We start from the raw sequence: 24,121 nt of genomic DNA on the forward strand, positions 1-24,121 counted from the left end.
ATTACATTATATGGAGACTGCAGTGGAGGCTGATGGAAACAGTGTTTATACATATTTTAGGGATTATTTTTTTTGGGTGTTGTAGCTCATAAGCAAAAGTTGAGAAGGCCAAGTAGCCTTAGGGAGGAATTCAATAAATTATAAATTGGTCATGAATCCAGAAGAGAGTCTGTAGCCTCTGACAGCCAATGTTGCTGTCAAAGAGGAGACAAAGAATTCCAAACTAGCTACTTTTGCCAAGGCATCTAGTTTATGTTTAAAAAAAAAAAAAAAAAGTTTGATTAGCAGCCGATAGGATGATTTGTTAGAATGTTTACAGAACACTCATGAAAGCAAAAGTAATGTAGTCCACTGAGATTTTTGAGACTTACGTATATTGTACAGTGATTTCTGCTGAGAACTATTATGTCCTTCCATGCCCTTCCTGCAGTCTACCTTCCAACTGAAAACAGAAATGAAATAGATCTGGCCTTCTGTTAGGTCAAACTAGCCCAGTTGTCCTTCCAGATTGTCCAGGGCTCTCCAGAGCCTGAAGCCCAACTTTTTCTCATTGCTTTCTTTAACTGGAGATGATGGGGATCGAACCTGCAAAGCCAATGTTCTCCCCCAAGAGAAATGGGGTTCTCAGATATGGATTAGCTCTCCTTTGCTCCCATCACTTACAAATGGATAGCAGAGTGTATGGGGTTGCATGCAGAGGGTTGAAGGTTTGGATGCCAACTTTCCCCCCAAAAAAAGTTTTAAATAGATATTATTAAGAAGAGTCTTTCTGAAAGAACTGGGGATCCTGTTGGCAGACAATGCCAGGCAAGACGGCAAATACTCTAATAAGACATTCATATGATCCACAGTCAGGATCCAGACTGCTTTAAAGTACTTTTAATTGACTTGCCTCTGTTTTCTGCCTGTATGTTAATGAATTCATTGGTGAATCAGAGATGAAAAGTTGTACTTTATAGCCCACCTTGAGGGGAATGCTGGAACTTGCCCATGGAGCATAGGTTCAGGCATGTTTGAGCAGGTAATGATAATGATAATGCAATCCCATCTTTCCCATTTTAACTGCAATCATGTTTCTTCTGCAGTATCTGGGGAGTTGTAGATTGCTAAACCTATTGAGGATTATCTGTCTAGAAATCCACAGTCATCCTCAAAGAATTTCAGCTTTCTTAATTCTCAGGAGAGATTAAATAAGTATTAAAGGTGTTTAAATCAACATGGTAATTATGCTCCCCTTGGAAAAACACATATCATTCTATTTTAATGAACACCATATATTTGCAAAATGATATGTAAATTTACTGATTTGTACTTTAACACAGCCAGAGGGCATCAGATTCAGAAAGGGGAGATACAAAGGATTATTAGTAAGCATGGGGAATTCTGGAACAAACCTTCAGCTGAAAAATGCAAGCATATACGCATACATACAGACATACACATGTAGAAGCAGGGGAAAAAAGAATTTTTCCAATCATTTCTGTTTATTGTAAATGGGTTTGCTTCTGGAATCCCTGTGGAGAAAATGTTCAAAGTTTCTGGACAAAAATTCTTGTTACATAATGTTATTCTCAGTCTAGCAGGAAATGGACTTTTTCTTTTTACCCAGATTAATTTATCTAGTAGCCATATCTCATGTATCTAAGACCAGTATGTTATTCAAGGACAATCTAATGGAAACTCTCCATATTTTTAGGTCAATTCCAAGACTCTTGCATTTACAACCAACCATAAACTATGTTTAATTTGTACTTTGCACCGAGACATGATTTATTTAAACATTGTTATCTATTTTTTCAGTATCCTTGAACTGAGTTTTACCTCAAAGCTTATTACCTGTTATCTGATTTATTCCCTATTCTCTAATGTTGCTTTTGCACTGCATAACTTTGGCCTGCAGAATTGATCTCCCTAACTGTATAATTTGAACCTCCAGCTTGGAGCTGTAACATTGCACACAGTATTCTTCTGTTGTCTCACTTTACCTTTAACTCTTTCAACTTGATCGTTGCTCCTGCAGTGTGGATAATCAAATCCCTAAGGACAGCTACATAAACCCACCTTTATTTCTACATATTTAGAACTGATAATCAAATAGGTGGATAGCTTCTGCCTTTTAGAATCGACCATCAGCAATAAGGAAGCAAGCAGTCAAGAAATATGCCCCAGGCCATGGCTACCACTTGGTTGAGTAGTCATGAAGTCCTTGGAAAATATATTCAGATATCATGATGTGTCAGAATAGTGCAACCTATGGTATTCCCTGTGACAATCTATGGAAGTGAAAGTTGGACTTTGAAGAAGCTGGATAGGAAGAGTATTTATGCTTTTGAATTTTGATGTTAGAGAAGACTTCTGAGAATACTGTATATAGTCAAAATAAATAAACCAATGGATCATCAAACAAATCAATCCAGAGTTCTCACTTGAGGTGCAAATGTGAGTTTTATCTACTTGGATGCATTTTGCAAAGACCTAGGTCTCTAGAGAAGGCAGTAATACTGAGAAAAGGAGGAAAGAAGGAGAAGATGATGATCAGCACAAATTGGATGGACCCAGTTACAGTATTGATTAGTGTACTGTTGGGAGACCTAAAAGACATTTTAGGGATTTCTTAGAAAAAAATCTATCTATGGAGCCAATAAGAGCCTGCACTGATTTGATGGCACATAATCAATCAATTAATCAATCAATCAATCAAGGTATACATCATTTTCCAATATTATACGGAGTCTTGTTTGTGGGGAAGGGATTTGTGAAGACTTGGTAGTTCTCAGAGATACGTAATTCTCACCTTAAAAAGTAACAAACAAATTTCACAGCCATGCTAACAAAAGCATGAGAGTCACAGAATGGACGATCTCTTTGTTCACTAAGATAAAGCATACTTCTGGGTTTATTCAAGCATTTCATAGTATGCATGTGAGGCTAAAACTCTGTAGGATGAGAGGCAAAGGCACCCATTCAATCTGAGTCTTTTAAGGAAGCTGGTACTAGGCAAAAATGGCTGGTTCATGACCCTGCTCTTATACCATTGAGGACAGAGACCTCCAAGTATTCAGAAACTTGATAAGGTACAATGTCCTTACAATCCATAACCTTATGAGGCAGGTGAGTCTTACCCACCACCATCACCTTTTTATAGTTTTGTACCACTGTTCATCCCAAAAACTAATTGAGTAGGAAAATTTTCTTAACAAATTACTGTATAACCTAAGCATAACAAATGTGTTTTTTTCTTTTCTGCCTTAGCAATGATCCTTAATGTTCTTCTCTGGTATCGGGGAAATAAAACAATATTTCAAAATGTCACAGCTAGCATTTTATTTCCAGGGTTTTAATTTAATGCAATGTTGCAGCTTGATTGTTAAGTAAATATGCTATTATTAAGTAGATTTTGAATTAAAAGTTTTTAACATGTGGCTTTATCCACACTATTGTCATGTTACATGGATACTTTCATGTTCTGTTGTAGGTTAATGAAATCTATCATGATGAGTCTTTAGGTGCCCATATTAATGTTGTCTTGGTAAGAATCGTCCTGCTGAGCTATGCAAAAGTAAGTATAATTTTAGTACCAATTTTAAACAGTGATTGATACATATTTTTGTCATTTGCATGGTTTTCTTCATATAAGACTATGTCTGATAGTGTAATGAAACAATCTGTGAGTAGACAGTAGTTTGGAAAATGATGCTTTCATGAGCTTCCCAATCCAGAAGGCCAGAGAAGACTTCCCAAAAAACTTCTGGAGTGTCTTCCAGGGGGATGACAAGTTTCCAACAACTTCTGGCCACCATTTGCTTTTTACTTTTTTTCAGCCTCAAGTGACCAAAAGAACCATTGCCAATTGTATCACTTTTCAGGATGATGATGGCAGTGATGCTCATTATTAATTTAAGTAGAATATATCACATATATTGTTCAACACAACCAAGACATTCCATAGTTGCATAGCAACTAGTTTCTCTATGCTTAGGGAATTTGTTAATGCAGTAAATTAGCTTTCAACACAATAAATAATTGTCAGTTAATTCAAGCTAGGCATTTTATCAAACATCATTCCTTGAAATGTTTATGACAAAGAAAATGGACAAAGTGCATGTTAATTAAGCCCAATTCCTAGCATTATTAATAATGGCCTTTTGAAAATATTCAGTAAGTTGAAAGTAAACCAAATGTGCTTGCTACTTGTCTTAATGCTTCTAAAAATCAGTTGCATACATCCAGTGTATACTTAATAATAAGCTGACAAGTTAGGAACTTGTGTTATCTAGACTACAAGTTTATTATATAAATATTAAGCAGATGTATTCCATTCTCAAGGCTTTATAGTTATCTGTACTATTGCAAGATAATGCAAACTTTGTATAAGTTTTCCTTGACTATGGAATACTTTGAATTAAGCAGCAAATTAAAATTTAAGACCCTGGAAAATCAAAATGACTTTCTAAGTTTTCAACGGTTCACCAGCTTTCTCTCTCCATTAATCTCTGGGAATAATCTGATCAGTTTTAGTCTTAAATGGTAGCTTCAGTTCACAGAGATCATGAAAAGAGATTCGTTTCAATCTCCTAAACCCCTCACAAAATTTTATATGTATTCTCATTGAGCCATTCTTCATAATTCACATTGTATATCTCAGGATATTTTGCCAAACCAAATTTTGAGATTTCTATAGAGTTCCAAATAAGGAAGCTTTACGTTATGTTATTTTTAACATAATTTTGAAAAGTTTCAAAAACTTTTCCTAGCCCTCTTTAACTGAATTGTTTCAAGAAAATATATAATATATAATGTGCTATTCTCTTTTGGAGTAAATGTTTACAGAACACAGAAACTGAGTAAGACAACAAAAAGAATGAGATTAGAAAAAGAAAAGGAAACATAGTTAAAACCATATTGTACATACTCCATTAGCTGTAACTCCCCATAGCATTCTATTCCTCTAAACAAATCTTACTTACATCACACCCATATGTTAATTCATACCGTATGGTGAGTTTTTTTCTTTAAACTTCTTGTCCCTCTCTAAGGATCTCACCAATTCCAGAATAATAGAGTAACAGAGTTGGAAGGGACCTTGGATGTCTTCTAGTCCAACCCCCTGCTTAACATTTCAGATAAATGGCTGTCCAATCTCTTCTTAAAACCTCCAGTGATGGAGCAGCCACAACTGTTCCACTGATTGATTGTTCTGCCAGGAAATTTCTTCTTATTTCTAGGTTGCTTCTCTCCTTGATTAGTTTCCCCCATTGCCTCTTGTCCTGTCCTCAGGTGCTTTGGAGAACAGGTTGACTTCCTCTTCTTTGTAGCAGCCCCTCAAATATCAGAAGACTGCTATCATGTCATTGCTAGTCCTTCTTTTATTCCCTCTTTTATTAGACTAGAAATAGCCTTATTACACTAGACATACTCCATCTAGCTCATTCTTTTCCTGTCATTTCCTTCAGTCCACATATGTTCAGCATCTATTCACATTTGTTGCTATTTTTTGTTTGTTTTACACCACATACATCTTACGTAACCCGTTCCCATTTTGTTCAGCTTATTTCTCCTGCATATTCAACTCTCACTTCCATACAATGGAATGGACAGAAACATTCTTATATACAGTCATTTTCTTTTCACAAGTATTAATTCTTTATCCAAATATTATCTACTGCCATTCTACCAGTATTAACGTATCTTAAAATCCATCCATTTTCTGATGTTCAGTAAAGATTCTAGCAAGGTGAACCCATTTATTCACTTGAATTATTTTTATCATGTATGTATGTATGAATTTTTGTGAATATTGGATTGACTGCAAATTTGATGAGTTCCCCTTTAATTCCCTCATCTAAGTCATTTATGAAGATATTGAAGAATATTGGCCCTAACACGGATCCTTGTGATACCCCACTGGTTACTTCTCTCCATGTGGATGTAGTGCCACATGTAGTGCTATTGAGGACTACTCATTGAGTATGATTTGTCAGCCAGTTACAGATCCATCTGGTGGTGATGTTGTCTATTCCACCTTTTTCTAGCTTATCGAGGAATAGGTTGTGATTTATTTTGTCAAATGCCTTACTGAAATCTAGGTATACTACGTCCACTGTGTTTCGTTGGTCTACTAGTTTAGTTACTTTATTGAAGAATGAGATCAGATTGGTTTGGCATGATCTGTTTTTAATAAACCCATGCTGGCTGTTAATTATGACTTAGTTTGCTTCTAGTTGTTCGCGGATCTGTTTTTTGATTATCTTTTCTAGGATCTTCCCAGGTATTGATGTTAAACTGATTGGTCTGTAGTTTCCTGGATCCTTTTTTCCCCTTTCTTGAAGATGGGGACCACATCAGCCCTTTTCCAATCCTCAGGTACTTCCCCGGTGCTCCAGGGTTTGTGAAAGATGTGGGTGTAATGATTCTGAGATAACATCTACCAGCTCTTTCAGAACTCTGGGATGTAATCTGTCGGGTCCTGGTGATTTGTATTCATCAAGATTGGATAGGTGTTCTCTTATCATTTTCTTGCTTATTTTGTTTTTTGTTTCTAGTATGTCTTTTGCAGTGGGTTTTTTTTGGGGTGTGTTGGGCTATGGTTTCTTTTTGTGTGAAGACTGATGCAAAGTATAAGTTAAGCAGCTCTGCTTTCTCCCTGTTGTCTGTAATTTTCTTACCATCTTCTCTCTTTAGTGGGCCTACAGTTTCCTTGACTTTTTCTTGTTGTTAATATGCTGGAAGAAACTTTCTTTATCGTCCTTGATTTCCATTGTGAGTCTTTGTTCGTACTGAGCCTTTGCTTTCCTGACTTCTTCTTTGCATGCTCTGGCTGCATGCTCTGGCCTTGGTTATGCGCCCCTCTTTCCATTTTTTGTGTTTGTCCTTTTTGTCTTTTAGTTTGTTAGTGAGATCTTTGTGCAGCCATGCTGGTTTCTTCCTGGATTTCTTGTTTTTTTCCCCTCAATGTTATTGAGAAAGAATACTATGTCCACAGCATTTTGCTGGTCTACTTATTTAGTCACTCTGTCAAAGAATGAAATAAGATTGGTTTGGCATAAGGTAGCCATCCTCAGGATTGGAGATAGTTTTTTTCAGTTGCCCCCTTTCTTTGGAATAGCATTCCCCAGAAGATTGAGATGGCCCCTACTTTGGATTTAAATAAGTCAGTGAAAACTGGCTTTTTCAGTAGGCCTTAGAGATGGGAATGTTGTGAGTGGCTGTGAACTCTTAGATCAATCATGCTTTTATGTTTATTACTCTGCATGTAGACATTTTAGTAGACATCTGTTTAAACCATGTATTTAAAGCAGGCAGAGACTCATAGAACAGTTATTCCCATGCATTCTTGAATATCTATATGATCCAATCACATTTTCTGTAGTGTCCCATCAATCGAAGTTTTTACATCATACTTTTTAGTAAGATAGAGAAGGTATCCACTAGGTGACCAGCGTTAGCTATATCCATATCAAAATAATAGCATTCCTTACTGAGAATAAAAATAGAATTGGTATGTTTGGACAATTTTGATTTGGATATTCCAACTGCAATCAAAACCCACTTTTATGTAAAGTGTGGCTCATGGTATTTTATGCAGGCTATGACCTCTAATCTATAAAGGATTCTGGACATAAAGGAATAAATAACTACATTTAGTAATTGCAATTAGAATCACAAACGTTGAGTGAATATTACTGATGGGAAGTAAAATATTATTCTTATAGTTTTCTCTATTACTTCTTTTTACTTCCATTCTATATAATTACTTTCAGATTTTATGAAACAGGGAACAAGCCATTTTTTAAAAAACAAAAATCTAAATTACATATTTCTTTTCAGATGTTTCTTTGGCTTATATTTACTCTGGATGTACTATTTCTCCTACGCATATATGTTATTAGAGAGAAAAATCTAATAAAACATTGCCATGAGATATTGCTCACAGTGCTTTGAAAGCAAAATGCCAATTTGCTCATTGAGTTTGTTGATGTTGGTATTGTTGATTCTGTTACCATGGTACCAATAATTGTTTTTCTTTTCTTGTTTTTCTCCCCCTCTCCCCCCTTTAACAATAACTTGCCTAGCTCATATGACAGCGGGAAATAATCTAATCTAAGTAAATAGTTTGAAGGAAAATATTTTGAAATGCGTTTTTGGTTGCAGTCACTTTTGACAGCAAATGAACATACAGTACTTCAGATTGCCTCATACATGCATGCTGTGTTACTTTTAAATTTGTTAACTTTGCAATGTCCATTTATAAATCTAACAAGATAACCATTTCATCCCCAGTAGGTATAGATGTGTAGAATTGTCTGAAGTTACAACTGGAGCACCATCTAATGGATGTCTGTTGAAAGTTTCCTTTTTCAAGCTTCAATAAAAATATTGCTTCTCGGCCTTTTGATTAACCAGTGCAGCATCCATCCCATAAAATATTTATTTAATTTATTTTCTGATGTTAACCAATACTGAATAATCTGTTCGTACTCTTGTCTATCAGTAAATCTAATCTCTTTATTTAGCCAAGCAGTGTCATCAATGGCCCCCACTTTGACACTCTTTCATAAGACCCTGAAGACCTGGTTTTTGCCAACAGACTTGGGGAACCCAGAGTGGGATGGAGCCCATCAAGTGGCTCATTTGATTGCTTCTTGTCGCTGGGGGTGGGGTGGGGGTTATTGTTTGTATTCTTTTATTCTTTATTCAAATTAATACAGAAAAAGACAATAGTTATGGGAAGGCATCTGCTTTTAAAGGTGAAAGGAGAGGAACATCTTTAAAGGCATTTCCTTCTGAATAAACTGACTGGTTAATCAAAATTTTGCTAGCCATAGAGTTGCTGCCATATAAATCTTATAAACAAACAAACAAACAAGCAAGCAAGCAAATAAATAAATAAATTCAGAAACAGCATCAGTAAACTTAAGCTCAAAAGCATTTCTGCAAATAGATTTAGGGGAAAAAGGGAAGTGACGCAGATCAACTCATTGAGGACTAAATATAGTTTGAACATGAAGCATTGACTATAAAGGAGGTGAGAGAAAAAAGGTAGAGAACAGAAATGGAGCCTCCTTCAAAAGGGGCATGATTGCCTGGAATTATGAACAGAAACACTCAGCAAAGTACGAATTCCTACTTGACCAGCTTTTTAGCAATACTCCCTTAAATGGTTCATGAACAAAATCCATAAAATGATACAATCCAACCACATTAAAAGAACAACCTTAAAAGTACCATTAAACATAATAAATAGAACAGACACTTGAAAGCAATTTTTTCCACCAGTACAAAGATAACTCAACTCAGGAAAGGAGGAGAGCGGGAGAGACGAATTTTTCTAAACATTTTTTTCCCCCAAAATGATAGCAGCGCATTTAACTGAAAGCGATTTCAAAAGGTCTTCTCTTGCTAACTTTGCATTATATTTTAGTGGGTTTTATGAATTTTGAAACAGATGTTTCAAGTTAGCGATCATTGAGATAAGAGAATGTGTTCCTTTAGGCAACCATTTCCGAATGTCCAAAATCTCTGTTACAGATCAATACATTTTCTTAAAGACTGGCATAACATGATTCTTTAGTTATTTTTGTCAACTGTCTGACCACAGCAATCAAGATCTGGTGGAAGTTTTTGCTAGATTTTAAAGGCAGGCCAACCCAAAGTACTGTAATCTAAGCTGGAGGTCACCACAGCATGTTTGGCAGAGTTTTTGTTAACTCCGATGCTGCAGCTGTTTCTCCAAGCAATTTATAAATCAAGCAGCATTGCCAAACCCATGGGCAAATCTTCTCTTAGCAAGGCATAATAGATTGGACAAATCTACTTGTGCCAAATTGATTGGTTCACCATTGCTTCTCCGTTTTTTCCTCCCCCTTTTCTATGAACTTCGGGACATATTAAGCAACAACCAAGCATTCCATTTGAAATATGTTTACTATAGATGGAGACACTCATCTGTATTCTGTCTGTGTCACTTTACCTGTCATCGCTCAAAATCCCACTTTATCTATTTAAGCTATTATTTTACTAATTCTGAGACCCTAAGAGTTGGGTGCCAATCAGAGCAGGTGGCACAGCCTACATAAGCAAATAAATGTTAAAATGTATGCTACTACATTTTAAAAGTGATTAGTTTTCCTGCATAGTATCCATGTTGTTTTGTTTCACTTTCTCATTCCTTTCAGCCTGATCATAATGATTAATTTTGTATCATAATAGACATTTTTATTAATTTTAAGAAACTCTTGGAGCGCAAAGAGGGATGTGATCCTGTTAAAATGTGTGGATCTATACAGATTTGTTTATGTTATAGTTTCTCTAGGTCAGACATGTCAAACACAAGGCCCGGGGGCTGGATGCGGCCCGCGAAGTGGTTTCATGTGGTCCGCGAAGCCATCCTGGAAACAGTGAGGGAACAGCTCCCGCTGCCTTGGCCCTGGGCTAGGCCGGCCGGGAGCCAATGTACAATTTGATGATGGCCATCTATGCTGAAATGCATTCAGTCTTAGCTCCACAAGGCCGTCTGGAAACAACGAGGAACCAGCCCCGCCCCCTGGTGCATGCTGGGGAGGTGTCACCCTTTGTGGGGAATGAAGAAATGGACCATGCCTTGGCGCTTGCCCCGGTCCCACCCCCTTCTGCCACAGACCCTCAGATCTGTCCCACTCCTGCCCAGGCCCCCACAGGCACCCTTGATGCGAACGATATAGAGCTGGCCATGCCCACCCAGTAGGCCACACCCACTCCATCCATGCCCACCCAGTACCCCCCCCGAGGGCAATCGCAATGCTGATGCGGCCCTCAATGAAATTGAGTTTGACACCCCTGCTCTAGGTATATCAGAAATGTGTTAGTCACTCAGAGGCATGTTTTCATTTTATCTGAAATCCTTCCTCTGCAGTAATTGGTAACAACAGCACAGAGTGCTAACAATTCCATCAATAACTGTTCAGATTTGATGTACTAGAATATAATGTCTATTTCACTCCAAGTTATTTCTCAGGCATGAATTTATTATCACTTTCAAACAGAGCTTGTCTGTCTGGGAGTTCATGTAAGATGGCTACACCATTTTGTCACAGGATCCTTCCTTACATCAAATAAGAATAATCTGTTATCAAATTATAATTTCAATATAAAAGGAGGAAAGTGTTACATGCATGACTGAAATTTTATTATTTGGTTTGAATGAGCTGTAAATGTAAACTTAATCAAATTTACTTTTCATCCTAGTTTCCCTCTCATTAATTCTGGGGGTGTTGCTCTTGGCAAACTACACCAGTAAAAAACAACTGTAACTTTTAGCTTTAGAAAAAGTTTTTGGGAAAAAAATTATATGCTCCAGCTTTACACTTATAACATCTGAAAGTTATTTGTTATGGAAAACATATAGTTCTAGACCTACCTATTTATTTCTATTGTTACTTGATACAAAGCTATGAATCATAATTGTGTAGTTTACTTTGTGTAGTTTACTTTTTCTTTTAAAATCTGTGACATCAAAAGAGACATGATTCTCAATAAGACCATATTTTCAGATCCAGAACATGCATGACAATAGGAAATTCATATTGTAAAGTAGAATAAAATACATTTTAAAGTATATTGGTATCCTTCATGTTTCACTGCTAAATCCTTATATTTAAATTATAGGACTGTGTAGGCCAGGGGTAGGCAACCTTGGCTCTTTTATGACTTGTGGACTTCAACTCCCAGAATTCCTGAGCCAGCCATGCTGGGTAGGCCATTGAAGATGCTTCACTTCCAAACCGATTTGGTTGATCTTCTCTTCCCGTTCTGTTTGAAACTTTTGATTTGAAGTGGCCATGCCACATTGATTTAGGCATTAAAAGGGGATTTTCAACATGTGCCAGTGCCAATTTCCCCAATTTGCATTAGGCCCGAATGGCTGATCAGATCCAGTTGACCCATTTCAATGGTTTGATCTGAAATGTTGAAGCAAATCAATGATTTTTTTTACTTTAGTTGTAGAATTACTTTGAAGCAGATGCCATAAAAGGACATAAGTCATATGTACCATAATGGTTGTTTTGAAATCTCTACTTTTGGGTAAAATCAAGTGTAGTATCTGTTCTTATCAGACATATGTCCTAATAATATGGTTTTCATAGGCAGAAGGTTAGCGTTCTCATTTTTTTAAAAAAAGTTATGGAAGGTAGCAGATGCCACTATTAGGCATTCAGTTATAACATTCCATGTGTAGTAAGTTTTGTAGTAGTAAATATTTGTTCTTCTGGGAATATGACATAATTTTTGAAAAAGCAAGAGTGAATGTTAGATTCCTTTCATTTGCCTGGTTTTCTTTGACTGTAGATTTTGTATTCATTTTTTTTTTCAGCTTGTAACTCTGAAATGTACAGTTTTGCAGACATCCCTGTAAATTGTCTGCTTTCTGCATTCTTTTACTAAGTCTAGCGCACACACACACGCACACACAAAGGAAGAGCCATTTAAGTTCCACTAGTTAAACAAGTTCCACTAGTTAAACCTACTACAAATAGTGATTAAGTGTGCTGGCTAATTCTTGGATAGAGTATATTTGGTTATTTTGTTTTCTGGAAGATTATTCCAAAATCTTGAAAATCTACTTGAAAATATATACCTTATCCCTTCATCCTCTGTTGTTGTTGTGTTTTTTTTTGGGGGGGGGGGAGGAGGGTGTCAGTAGTCTTGACTATGTGTCAGTGCACTGCATGTATTCCAAAATGTTTTGTTTTCCCTCTGTACAATCATGTCTGATTCTTGGGGACTGCCTGGACAAGTCCTTGCAGTTTTCTTGGCAAGGTTTTTCAGAAGTGGTTGCTTCCTTCCATGGGCTGACAGAAAGTGACTGGCCCTAATCCAAGATGGGACTAGAACTCAGTCTCTTACTTTTCTAGCCTAATGCACTAACAGTTGCTAGAAAAGACAAAATGTAGTATTATAACAACATCTGTAGACACCAAAGATGGAAACAAAAATGGAAAAACAAGAGAAGTCTTCCAAAAGATCTCCAATTTTGAAGATCTCCAACTCAGAAGGAGGTTTCAAACTTACTGTATGCTAAAGGATGCCAGTGCATTGATAGTAACTGATTCAAAAGGAGATGAAACAAAGATGGAAAGGATAATCTGGAATTTCATGAAGTAGAAATTCTTAGAAGATATTCCTTACCTACAATAACCTCTAGTACTGAAAATAGATCAGCACTATGGTCATTATCAAATTAAAAGGCTACAGGAGTTAATGCAATGGTGGGATTCAGCCGGTTCGCACCACTTTGGCAGAACCGGTAGCTAATTTTTTGTTGCCCAGGCCCAGAATGGACTTCCGGAAGTGGCATCCACATAGAGAACCGGTTGTTCACATATTTGAATCCCATCACTGGGTAAAATGTATACACACAGGAAGCCAGACAGAACTCTGCTCCAATGTAGAGGTTGGTTGCTTAATGCCAAGTTAATTCCATAACATGGAAGTAAAGTACATGTGCGAATAAATGGACAACTGAGTAAACAAATCAGTACTAAGGGGGAAGTGAGATAACAGTACATGATGTCTCCTTATTTGTTGTGTAATGCTTGTATGGGTACATACAAGGAATGCTTTTGATGAATTTAAGAATTTGGATAATGGGGCTAATGGATATATGTACAGTTTTGAATACAGATATTACCTTTTTGGTAGCTGAGAACTTAAATGATTTGCAGCAAATGCTAGGTAGATTGCGTGACGCCATGAGGAGTATGTACCTGAAAATTAATCAAAGATCGTTGCTCATGCTTATTTCCGGAAGATATCTCAAACAATAAACCTAGTACATGAGCCTATCTCCTCAGCCTCCCACCCCCAATCTTTGCCTCCAAAATACAGACATTAGCACTATTATGTCCATTACAATGAGGGGATGAATGAGATATACAGTACATGCCAGTTAGGATGTCAACTATTTAATTGATTACCTTCTTTTCTATCATGTTTCCCCACCCCACCCTGCACCTCCATGCAACAGTATGATTTTTGCTAGATATTTCACACAATGTCAAAGGACTGCGAGACCAAGTGAGGAGGGGAGATTAATGGGAGAGAAACTGGATATCCAGCCCCCTGAGAGTGATTTGGCTGAAGCGCAGCTGCAGCAGGACAGCCCTGAGGCTTCAGGTGGGGAAAGCATGCAGCTGCAGCCAGTCACTGATGAGGAAGAAGAACTGCCTTCTGCACCTGATCCAAGAACATATAGGGAAGTTTTTCTTCTACATTCAGACAACTTGGAAATGGAATTGATTATGTTTTGTGGCCATAGAAAACAGCTCTTAGCTTTATTGTGTAAGGGTTTTTGTAATCAATTACATAAGGTGATATGTTTCCAGACCATGTGATAGAGCTTTCGGTATCACAAGAATTCACAAGTGTTAAATTATTACTGTCTGCCAACTTTAGATCAGTTCTCATTTTTTCCCCTCTTCTCTACAGTTAACTACGAAAGTGAAATGTATAGTTTTACTTTAAACAGGTAGATACACAATTGAAAGTGAATAGGTCAGTATGCAACTTATAATGCCATTTTTAAATATATCGAAAATCCAAAATGTAATAACATGATAGACTGCTATAGGAAACCAAAATAGCTTAAAATAATCAGAGTCAGTCCACATTAAAAAAACAAAAACATCCATTTGACCAAAAAATGCCTTTAATAAGCAATAAGGAGGGGGGTTTGCTTGCTTATTGTTTATTTGGTTTGGTTCTTTTTTATTCATTCATTTTAATTTCTTCCAAGCCAATATGGATATTAAAAATGTAACATTTTTAGAATGCCATAAATAAATCTTTCTTGACAGAGAATTCCATTCTCACACTGCAGAGAAGGCTTTCTATTGCATTTGGGTCAGTTTTGTGTCTGTCACTTCTGAGTCACAGAAAAATTTCTGAAGCTTGAACAAAAACAAAAAAAACAAAAAAAAAAGGAAGCTGAACTTGATTACATCAACTAGGCAGTGCATATTCCTGCCTGTAACAAAGCTCCTTTAAGCCTTTTGTGACAAATATAAATATTAATTATCTCAATACAAACAGGATGAAATTGACAAATGGAGGTTCAGCCCATGCAATTGGCTCAGGTAGACTTGATTGAGAGAAAAGCAGTAGTCACTCAGCAAAACTGCAGAGGTGCCATAGCCTAATCCAGGGGCCTTCAAACTTTGCCCTTTTATGACTTGTGGACTTCAACTCCCAGAATTCCTCAGCCAGCATGCCTGGCTGAGGAATTCTGGGAGTTGAAGTCCACAAGTCATAAAAGGGCCATGTTTGAAGACCCCTGGCCTAATCCCATTAAGATTCCACTCCTTGGTATGAAGATCCAGTGGCTATTTCCAGTGCTGGTGCTTCAAAAAAAAATGGTTGGCTTACATTGACAAAGAATAATCTGGTTTCCTTCCTATGGTTTCAGCATCTTAACAGCAAATCAAAGACCAGGATTTTCCAGCTTCACAATTCAAAATTCCTAGGAAGAACTTACACATCAATTGTATTCTGCTCCTCTTTTCTGTAAGATGGAACCCAACAATTATTATTTCAATAAAACATATGATCTTTCTCCTTAGAGTTGTGCTCCAACATTTGAGCATGTAACTTGTCCTCAATCATAGATTGCAGAAGAACATAGAGCTGTTTCAACTTATTACAAGAAGTTTTGATCAGTTTGGATTTTCAGGTTAATAATCTATCCATGCAAATGTCATCTTTCAAACAGGAAATACTGCTTCTTTTGTGAAACTGCCATTACTCCTACTACTATAGTCCTTGTAGCAGTTTCCTCAACTAGTAATATATTAAGGGCAAACTAGGTATTTTATATAATTTTTATTGTGTTCATTTCCATATGACTACATAGATTAAATTAGGGTAGATAAGAAGGGAGGAAATAATTATGGCAGAATTATTCTTCCATTTTGATAGGTGAGCTGGAAAACACAAGTTATGTTCTTTTGCCTAATTGGTTTAGAACAGCTATTCATATAGTAATAGACAATTGAGGCCTGCCTGCTACATCAATTGTACTAAAAGTCATGATACAAGTCTTATTTATAAACTGTTCTTTCAAAAAGATACACCAAAACAGCAGTCCTTCCCCCTCCCAAATTTTAAAGATGTAAAGAATAAAATATGCCTTTAGCAATTGATGTGGTATGTATGCAGCATAATTTTTTGCTGTGCTAAGCATGTCAGAACATAAACTCTGACTAAGAAGCTGGTCTTTGTCTCTGACATGATTATTTTTAAAAAAGCAAAATGTACGTAATATGCCCTATATTTATGTTGTTTCAGAGCAGTTTTTTTTAAAAAAAAAATACTGCTAAGTATTTTTATATACTGTATATACTGTATATATAATTCTGGTGATGCTATAGAACTGGAATTCTTACATCAGTATAGAACTGAGTTGAAAAATAAATTTTCATTTGTTTAATATCAGCTGTAATTCTATTTCCTGTGGAATTCCTCATTCAGAGAATAACAAATTATTTGTACCCACCAGGTATCTCAGTCTGGATGCAGTATTACCATAACAGGATAGCATCTCTGTGTTGGAACAAATTTGAATCATCTGTGCTTTACTGAAGAAGTTAGTTAAAATCAATATAACTTCTCTTCTTTTCTCTTTTCTTTTCTTTTTTTTTCCTTTTTTTTCTTTCTAGTCCATGAGTTTAATTGAGATTGGCAATCCTTCTCAAAGTTTAGAGAATGTGTGTCGTTGGGCTTACCTACAACAAAAACCTGATACTGGACATGCAGAATATCATGATCATGCAATTTTTCTCACAAGGCAGGACTTTGGACCTTCTGGAATGCAAGGTGAGCTCTCTGCTATCAATTACCCCATCTAACTTGTACTGTTAACCAGGCCATTCAGTGAAAAACAAATCTCAATGATTGATACTTTGCTATTGAGCACAGATGGACAATTGACATTCTATAGAACCTATGCAGGCCTCCATTATTCTCCCACTGAGGCCCTGGAGTTGCTGTGCTAGTCCTCCCCACCATTTAGCCAAAGAGCCATGCAAGGAGTCTCTGAGACAGACTATGGTCTGCCCTTCTCCACACCAGCAGCTTAAACCTTTGAAGGCTAAAATACTATTGGCTGTCACCAACATAATCTTATCTTTTAAATGGCCTCACTTTCCTAGGTTTCATTTTCAGGGAGAAGATAGTTTAAACAGATAAGGAATAGTTTGCCTACATCAGCCATCTTAACATGGGCACCTTCTCAATTTTTTCCAGAGAGCATGCTGAGTGGGGAATTCTTGGAGTTGACTTCTGCATCCAAAAGATGACAAATTGGAGAAGAGTGTCTTATGTGAATACTCTATGAAGGCCCACTAACTAATCTATCAGCTCAGACAGTACTTGAAGGCAGGATAATAAGTGTCCCTCCCACCGGCTTAGAAGGAATATTCAGCCCATATCTGTTTCTCTGTAATTGGCCTGTGTCAAGTTGTTTCAGATTTATTCTTCAATGTTCAGGGATTTCTGAACATTTTTCTTCTTAACAAAGCCAAAGTAATCTTGCAAGTTAACAGCCTTGCCAAATGCAGTGCAACTACTTTGGGACACACAGATCTTAAATGTTTTAGTTGGAAAGCATAGTAATGTCTTGAAATATATTTCTGAACGGAACATATTTCATTTACAAGATTTTTTTTAGCAGTGCTATGATGCCCACATATTTGTCAAGGAATACAAAAACAAAAAGGAAATAAAGCACCATGACTGAAAACTACAATTCAATCCTTTATTCTCCAGCTAAATTCATGGTCGGCTCAGTTGATTAAAAGTTACCAGGGAATTCATTCATAGTTAAGTGCTGGGCAACCTGCTGTTTCAACTTCAGTTATCTTTTTTAAATACTTAATTTGCAGGAAAGGTTTTAAGAACAATAATAAGAACAACAACTGCAAACTAAATTTGAACAGAAAGAATAAAAAAGAAAAAATAGGAAAAACTAAAAGTGCAGTAAGAACAAAGGAAAAAAATAGGGGGGAAAGCAAGATATTAAAAAAGATATAAAGGCATAAAGAGGAGGCTTCTGATTCTTCACAACAGCTACTGTATAAATACAATTATATTTTAACCTCATTCTCTAAAGTTAAAACTTTCTTCTTTATATAATCTATCTAATCACAAGTTCATTTCTTTTCCTTTTTATGCAAAAAAAAAAATCTATAAGAGTTTCCAGTCACCAATAAATGTGGATATTGTCTTTTCTCTATTGTTGTTGTTTCAGTTACCTAAGTTGTGTTCAAAATTGTGTGCATTTCCCTGAATGCATGTTGCACTCACTTAGTACTGTAAGGTCTTCAGATTTAATTTCACTCACAAGTTTTTTGTTTTCTTGGGAGTGATTTTGTAATTTAGTTGCATAAGGATGATTAGATCAATCTATTCTCATAAAGGCCTGCAGCATCTACACATTTTATTTTATTCCTGAGAATCAGGAATTTGCTTCATTCTGCTAATTTACATAACGATGATTGTTTGGACAATGCAAGGTATATAGTCCAGTTGCTGAACAGTGCTGGAGTTGGAAGCAAATTAACAGTCATCATGATAATAATAGTAATAAAGTAACTGCTGAAGAAAAGATTGGGATTATAGTAATGAGTAATTTTGTACAGATGCACATCTTTAGGTGAAGAACTGGATTATTATTCAGTGAATAAGATTTCTTTGGAAGAATGTAGATTAGTTGGAAGGACAACAGATTAGGAAGGTTTTCTAGCCACAGAGATTCCTTCAGTCCATCGATGATCTTCAGTATTATTCCTGCTCAGATAAGCAGGAACTAAAGAGATCAGAGAACAGAATATTCCAAAACCAAAAAAGTCTTCCCTGTAGGTAAAAAATATCAGTCACTAAACTCTGTTTTTTGTGCATGTTTTGGCATTTTCCATATTAGGATGGTGAAGCTTTTTTTAAAAGTACTTTTTATGACATTGTGTATCACTGTTACAACCCTCTATTCTGTTTATTCTGAATAGGGTCGTGATTCCCTTCAGCAGTGAACTTCTCCCAAAGAGTTTTGATTTGGGAATATCTGATGCACATTCCTAATTTCTGATTAGGTTCAGTTTTGTACACACTCATTTTATAGCCATTGCATTTTATTTCCTATTATATTTCAACTGTACACATTTCTTCCTAAAATATTTGTCGCTTTACCATATTCCTGTAAAATAGTTTTATATAAACTCTCTCTAAAACATATCTTTGGTAAAGATTTTTCATAAAAAGCTCATCTGATCTATTCATATTCTAAAAAGTATAGCTTTCTGAGTTTTTTCTCCATTTCAGAGCACAGCATCCATTCACTGTAATGAATTTCATTTTCTCTTTTGCTTTTCTTTTTATTTAGGTAAGACTTCTGTGGCAAGATCACTGGAGACTAGTGCTTTTAAATAGTTATTTGAGCTTAATTTTCTTTTCTTCATTAGAGTCTTATCTCCTCCTTAATAGGCTATGCTCCAGTTACTGGCATGTGTCATCCAGTTCGAAGCTGTACACTTAATCATGAAGATGGCTTCTCCTCTGCATTTGTTGTAGCCCATGAAACTGGACATGTGTAAGTAGTGCTTCCATATAGTTGTCATGATCCTGCGTGTTATATGATTGGTGGAACATGATTTCAGTCATTTCAGTGGAGAGAGTCAGAACTTACAAGCAAAAGTTGCAGATTAGTTTATTTCATTTATACAAGGAGTTGTCTTCAGGAAGAAAAAAAATGATTCACAGAATCTTAGAATATATGAATTGGAATGGAACTTAAATGTCATCAAGGCCAACCCCTGCTCAGTGCAGGAATTCACTAAATTATAACAGGTGACCATCTCTCCCTTGTTTGAAAACCCCCAGTTTTAAAGAGTCCATAACTCCTGCCCTCACTGTGTTATAATTTAGGCATAAAATATAATCTGCTATTTTTCTTCATTTCTTCTTCATTATTTATGTGTTCATTTTAATAACATTACATTTTCACTAAATTGATTTTTAAATAACCTCTAATCAGGTTGTGGCCATTATCCCCGGGAGTATAGTCTGTGTTTGGAATAGGGCTTAGAACTCTTATTCCTCTTCTTCTTACTTCTGAGTATATCTGAGGTAGGGAGAGGTCTATACATCAGATTTAATATTCACAGGAATAGATTCTTATCTAGATGCAAATTATTTGCTCTCTGAAGTTCAGTAACTTTGCCCAGCCAAATGGATAAGATGATGATAGGGTTCCCTTGGTGCATGCTATGCATGTGCACTGAAGATGAAGAAAGGAACTCTTTCCCTCGGTCCTATAAAAATAACTCTCCAGCCTTTGCAGACTTTTTCATGTTTTGAATTCTTCTCTAGCCAACAGTAGCATCATAAAATATTTTATTATTGAGAAAGGAAGAGAGTGGAGATAAACCCTGCATTGTTGGAACAAATGTGTTGTAATTTTTTTTTTCTCTTTCTCGGAAAGACACAGAGTCACCAGTGCACAAGGGAGAAAAGACGGGAATGAGTCCACCCCCTCCATCATATTCCTGACATTTGTTTTCTGTTTGGGAAGATGAAGATTTGTAGCAAGGCATACTCTTTCCCTGTGAAGACTCCCAAGCTTTTTTAAAAAAAAAAAAAAAAATTCTTGAAAAAGGGGATCTAAGTCAGTGTTTTCAAATTTGACAACTTATGAGGTGTGGACTTCAACTCCCAGAATTCCCCAGCCAACTTTAAGAGTTGTCAAATCTGAAAAACATTGATCTAAATCAGACATGTCAAACACAAGGCCCGGGAGCCGGATGCAGCCCACAAAGGCCGGGAGCCAATGTACAATTTTGTGGTGGCCATCTATGCTGAAACGCATTCAGTCTTAGCTCCACAAGGCCGTCTAGAAACAGCGAGGGACCAGCCCCTGCCGTGTTGGCCCTGCCCCTTGGGTGCATGCTGGGGAGGTGTCACCCTTTGTGAAGAATGAAGAAATGGACTATGCCTTGGCGCTTGCCCCGGTCCCACCCCCTTCTGCCAGAGACCCTCAGATCTGTCCCACTCCTGCCCAGGCCCCCACAGGCACCCTTGACGCGAAAGATGTAGAGCTGGCCATGCCCACCCACTCCATCCGTGCCCACCCAGTAGGCCACACCCAACCTGGCCACATCCACCCGGCCCCCAAGGGCAACCGCAATGCTGATGAGGCCCTCAATGAAATTGAGTTTGACACCCCTGATCTAAATAGAGATGGAAGCCTCCACAAACTGACCCTTGCTGCAGAAATTCTCTTCTAGTAATGAGGGAAGAAAGGAGAGCCACTGACTCACCTTATTTCCCTCCCTTGTTTAAAGATAATCAGGTGGAGGAAAGTAGACTGCCTGGTAGGATACTAGTAAAACTGCCAAGCTTCTTCCCCCAAACACTGGTGCCCTCCTCATCTAAAGGGTAGACAGAGATGATCAGAAAGTTGTCTTTAGAACAGGCCTGCACTTGTATTCATAAGATTAACCCCAATTTGTGGTGAAGTGCCAGGTGCTCTATGCAAAAAAAGAGGGGGGTATTAAACACTAAGCTGTAAGGAATTGACCCACTCTGGTGGATCATGCATTTTGCAAGATTTTTATTTTTTGTTTGCTTGATATGGAAAGAACTTGTGGTCACAGCTTACCAAACTGCTTAACTTGCCCAACGTTTATCCTCACCATTCTTAAGAATTTGAACCTGAAGTTCTCAGGCAGGATTTTATTGTACTTTAGGATTTCCTTTTTATTTTCCTGGATGAAAAACCTTCAAGAGGGTGGAAACTCCCAGAATATATTTCTCTCAACACATTCTATTTAGTGGATAGATGTTGTTTTTTTTTATATTATGCACTGATTGCTTCCTGTCCTTTTAAAAATCCTGATTTATTAGGATTCTTAAGATTATACCTGTACATGATTTGTCCTCTTTCTTGTCTGGCATTTGTAATTATTTATGTCTGAAAAGTGAAGTAAACAAAACAAGGTCAAAAGGGAAATGTCATTTCCTGTGTTGTCACAGGTGTCAGCAATATTAGAGTGCAAGAATTTATCCTAAGAAGTCGCCATTAGAATTTACATTAAAGTCTTAGGGCATGCTCCTCAACAAGGAATAAAATAGGCAGTGTTGGCATATTATTAGATAAAGTTCTTGGTCAAATAAGACAGTGCCCCCTCCACACCATACATGAATGACTATCAGCTGAAGCAATCACACTCTGATTATGGGATGCATAATAAGAGCACTGATGGGCTACACTTACAATCTTAACCAGCTGACCAACAGAGTATTTTTTAAGGCTACCCAACAAGCAAGAGAAGAGACTAACACTACAATATTTTATAAAGGCAGAACAGTAGTGGAGTAGATTGGGTGATAATAGTAAGGGTAAGTGAGGCATTAGAAGGCATCTTAATAAGAACATCTTCGACCATCCTTACTGTTTCAGGACATGATAATTCCATTGAAGCGAATATTCAAGATGTAGACTTGGATGGCAGACCAGTGGGAACTCCCACCTTTGACCTCAAAGTAAATTAAACCACTTTTCACCAGTGTCCTCATGTACAGACTTCACAAGACTCCACAGCAGAAGTTATGATGGCTACAGTAATCAGGGGATGAGTGGGTGGTTCAAGTTTGGGAAGGTCAGACTAACTATGAATAAATGCATTGCAAGAGGAATAAACAGCTGCTTTTATTCATTGTTTTTAAAGCACTCTCCTTTGTTCTGTCTCATCTTCTTCTAGATTAGGCATGGAACATGATGGTCAAGGGAACCGATGTGGGGATGAAGTGCGGATGGGAAGTATAATGGCACCGCTGGTCCAGGCCGCGTTCCATCGCTTCCATTGGTCTCGCTGCAGTCAACAGGAACTGAACCGATACCTGCAGTGAGTACAACGATGGAGGAGGATCAGTTCTCAAGACTTCTGTTGCAAACATTTCATAAGCTAGAAAGCCTGATGCTGAATCAGAAAATTGTTCTTCTAGAAAATGGTAGGGGGAGCATTTTAGGGTCAAAAAATTAAGCAAAAACTAATGAAACTTGTTATCCTGGACTCATTTACTTGCTCTGAACGAAGTAAGATTTGCTTCTAAATAAATATTCATTGGATTGCTTTGTAAGGATGTACTAAGGCAGGGGTCCTCAACCCTTGGTCCATGGAGCGGTCCCGGTCCATGGCATACCAGCAACCAGTCCACACAAACAAGCAAAGCCCCATCCATGGGATGCAGGCAACACACAAAACCACGCACTCTCTGGTCCATGAAAAACCTTTCTCCACAGAACCTGTCCTTGGTGCCGAAAAGGTTGAGGACCTTGTAAGCAGTTACACCTTTTATTTTTTCATAATAAGCTTCTTCTCAGTTCTGTTTTTTTTTAATCAATTTTTTATCCTATTTATTTTTTATTAGTTAAAACACATAGGAATAAATACACGTTTGTAAAATCCTTCCAGTCCCTTTTGTTATATTTATTAAATAACAAAACTCTGTTTGGGGGTTTATGTTTTTAAAAGAACATTGGCAAAGAAAAGGGTCATTGATGAATAAAAGTTGCCTCTCTGACAGCATGGTGCCTTCCTTCAAAGATGAAGTAGGGATAAACCCTGGTAATTGGGATTCTTATAATTGCCATCTCTGTTTCTGTGACTTTAAGGAGTCACTTTTGAACTTACTTCCCCAAGATTCAGGCAGTTGATATTGTTAGATAAGCGGATTGGTCCTTGTTACTAAACTCTTGGTTAAATAACACATGTTAGCATAATTTTTGAAGTGAAAATATAATTAGGGCTTTCTGTTGCATCAAATATGCTCCATTTACTAAGCTTTTGTCATTATGTTTATTTTTTCCCACTCTTATATATTTTTTCCCACTCTTATATATATGCAACGCCAGGTCCGTGGTAAACAAGGCCCCCCTCATACAAGATCTTATTTTAGAGGGGGGTGCGGACCTGGCGGGTATCACTGAGACCTGGTTGGGCGCAGAAGGAGGAGTACCTCTTGTAGACATCTGCCCACCAGGTTTTCAGGCATTTCATCAGCCGAGGATCCGGGGTAGGGGCGGGGGGGTAGCGGTCAT

General features: G+C 37.2%; 1 protein-coding gene across 1 annotated transcript in view; it reads left to right on the forward strand.

Annotated features, from left to right (window-relative positions):
- Window positions 1–24,121, forward strand: part of ADAMTS2 (ADAM metallopeptidase with thrombospondin type 1 motif 2) — a 256,898-nt gene that overhangs the window by 177,175 nt on the left and 55,602 nt on the right. Inside the window, exons 5-8 of the mRNA XM_029283769.1 lie at window positions 3,476–3,559; window positions 16,689–16,845; window positions 19,507–19,612; window positions 22,782–22,925. Coding sequence (XP_029139602.1) covers window positions 3,476–3,559; window positions 16,689–16,845; window positions 19,507–19,612; window positions 22,782–22,925 — 491 coding nt within the window. The remainder of the gene's footprint in view (window positions 1–3,475; window positions 3,560–16,688; window positions 16,846–19,506; window positions 19,613–22,781; window positions 22,926–24,121) is intronic.

The sequence above is a fragment of the Protobothrops mucrosquamatus genome, unplaced genomic scaffold, assembly GCF_001527695.2.
Source record: "Protobothrops mucrosquamatus isolate PMUCROS unplaced genomic scaffold, P.Mucros_1.0 scaffold222, whole genome shotgun sequence".
NCBI classification, from domain to species: Eukaryota; Metazoa; Chordata; class Lepidosauria; order Squamata; family Viperidae; genus Protobothrops; species Protobothrops mucrosquamatus.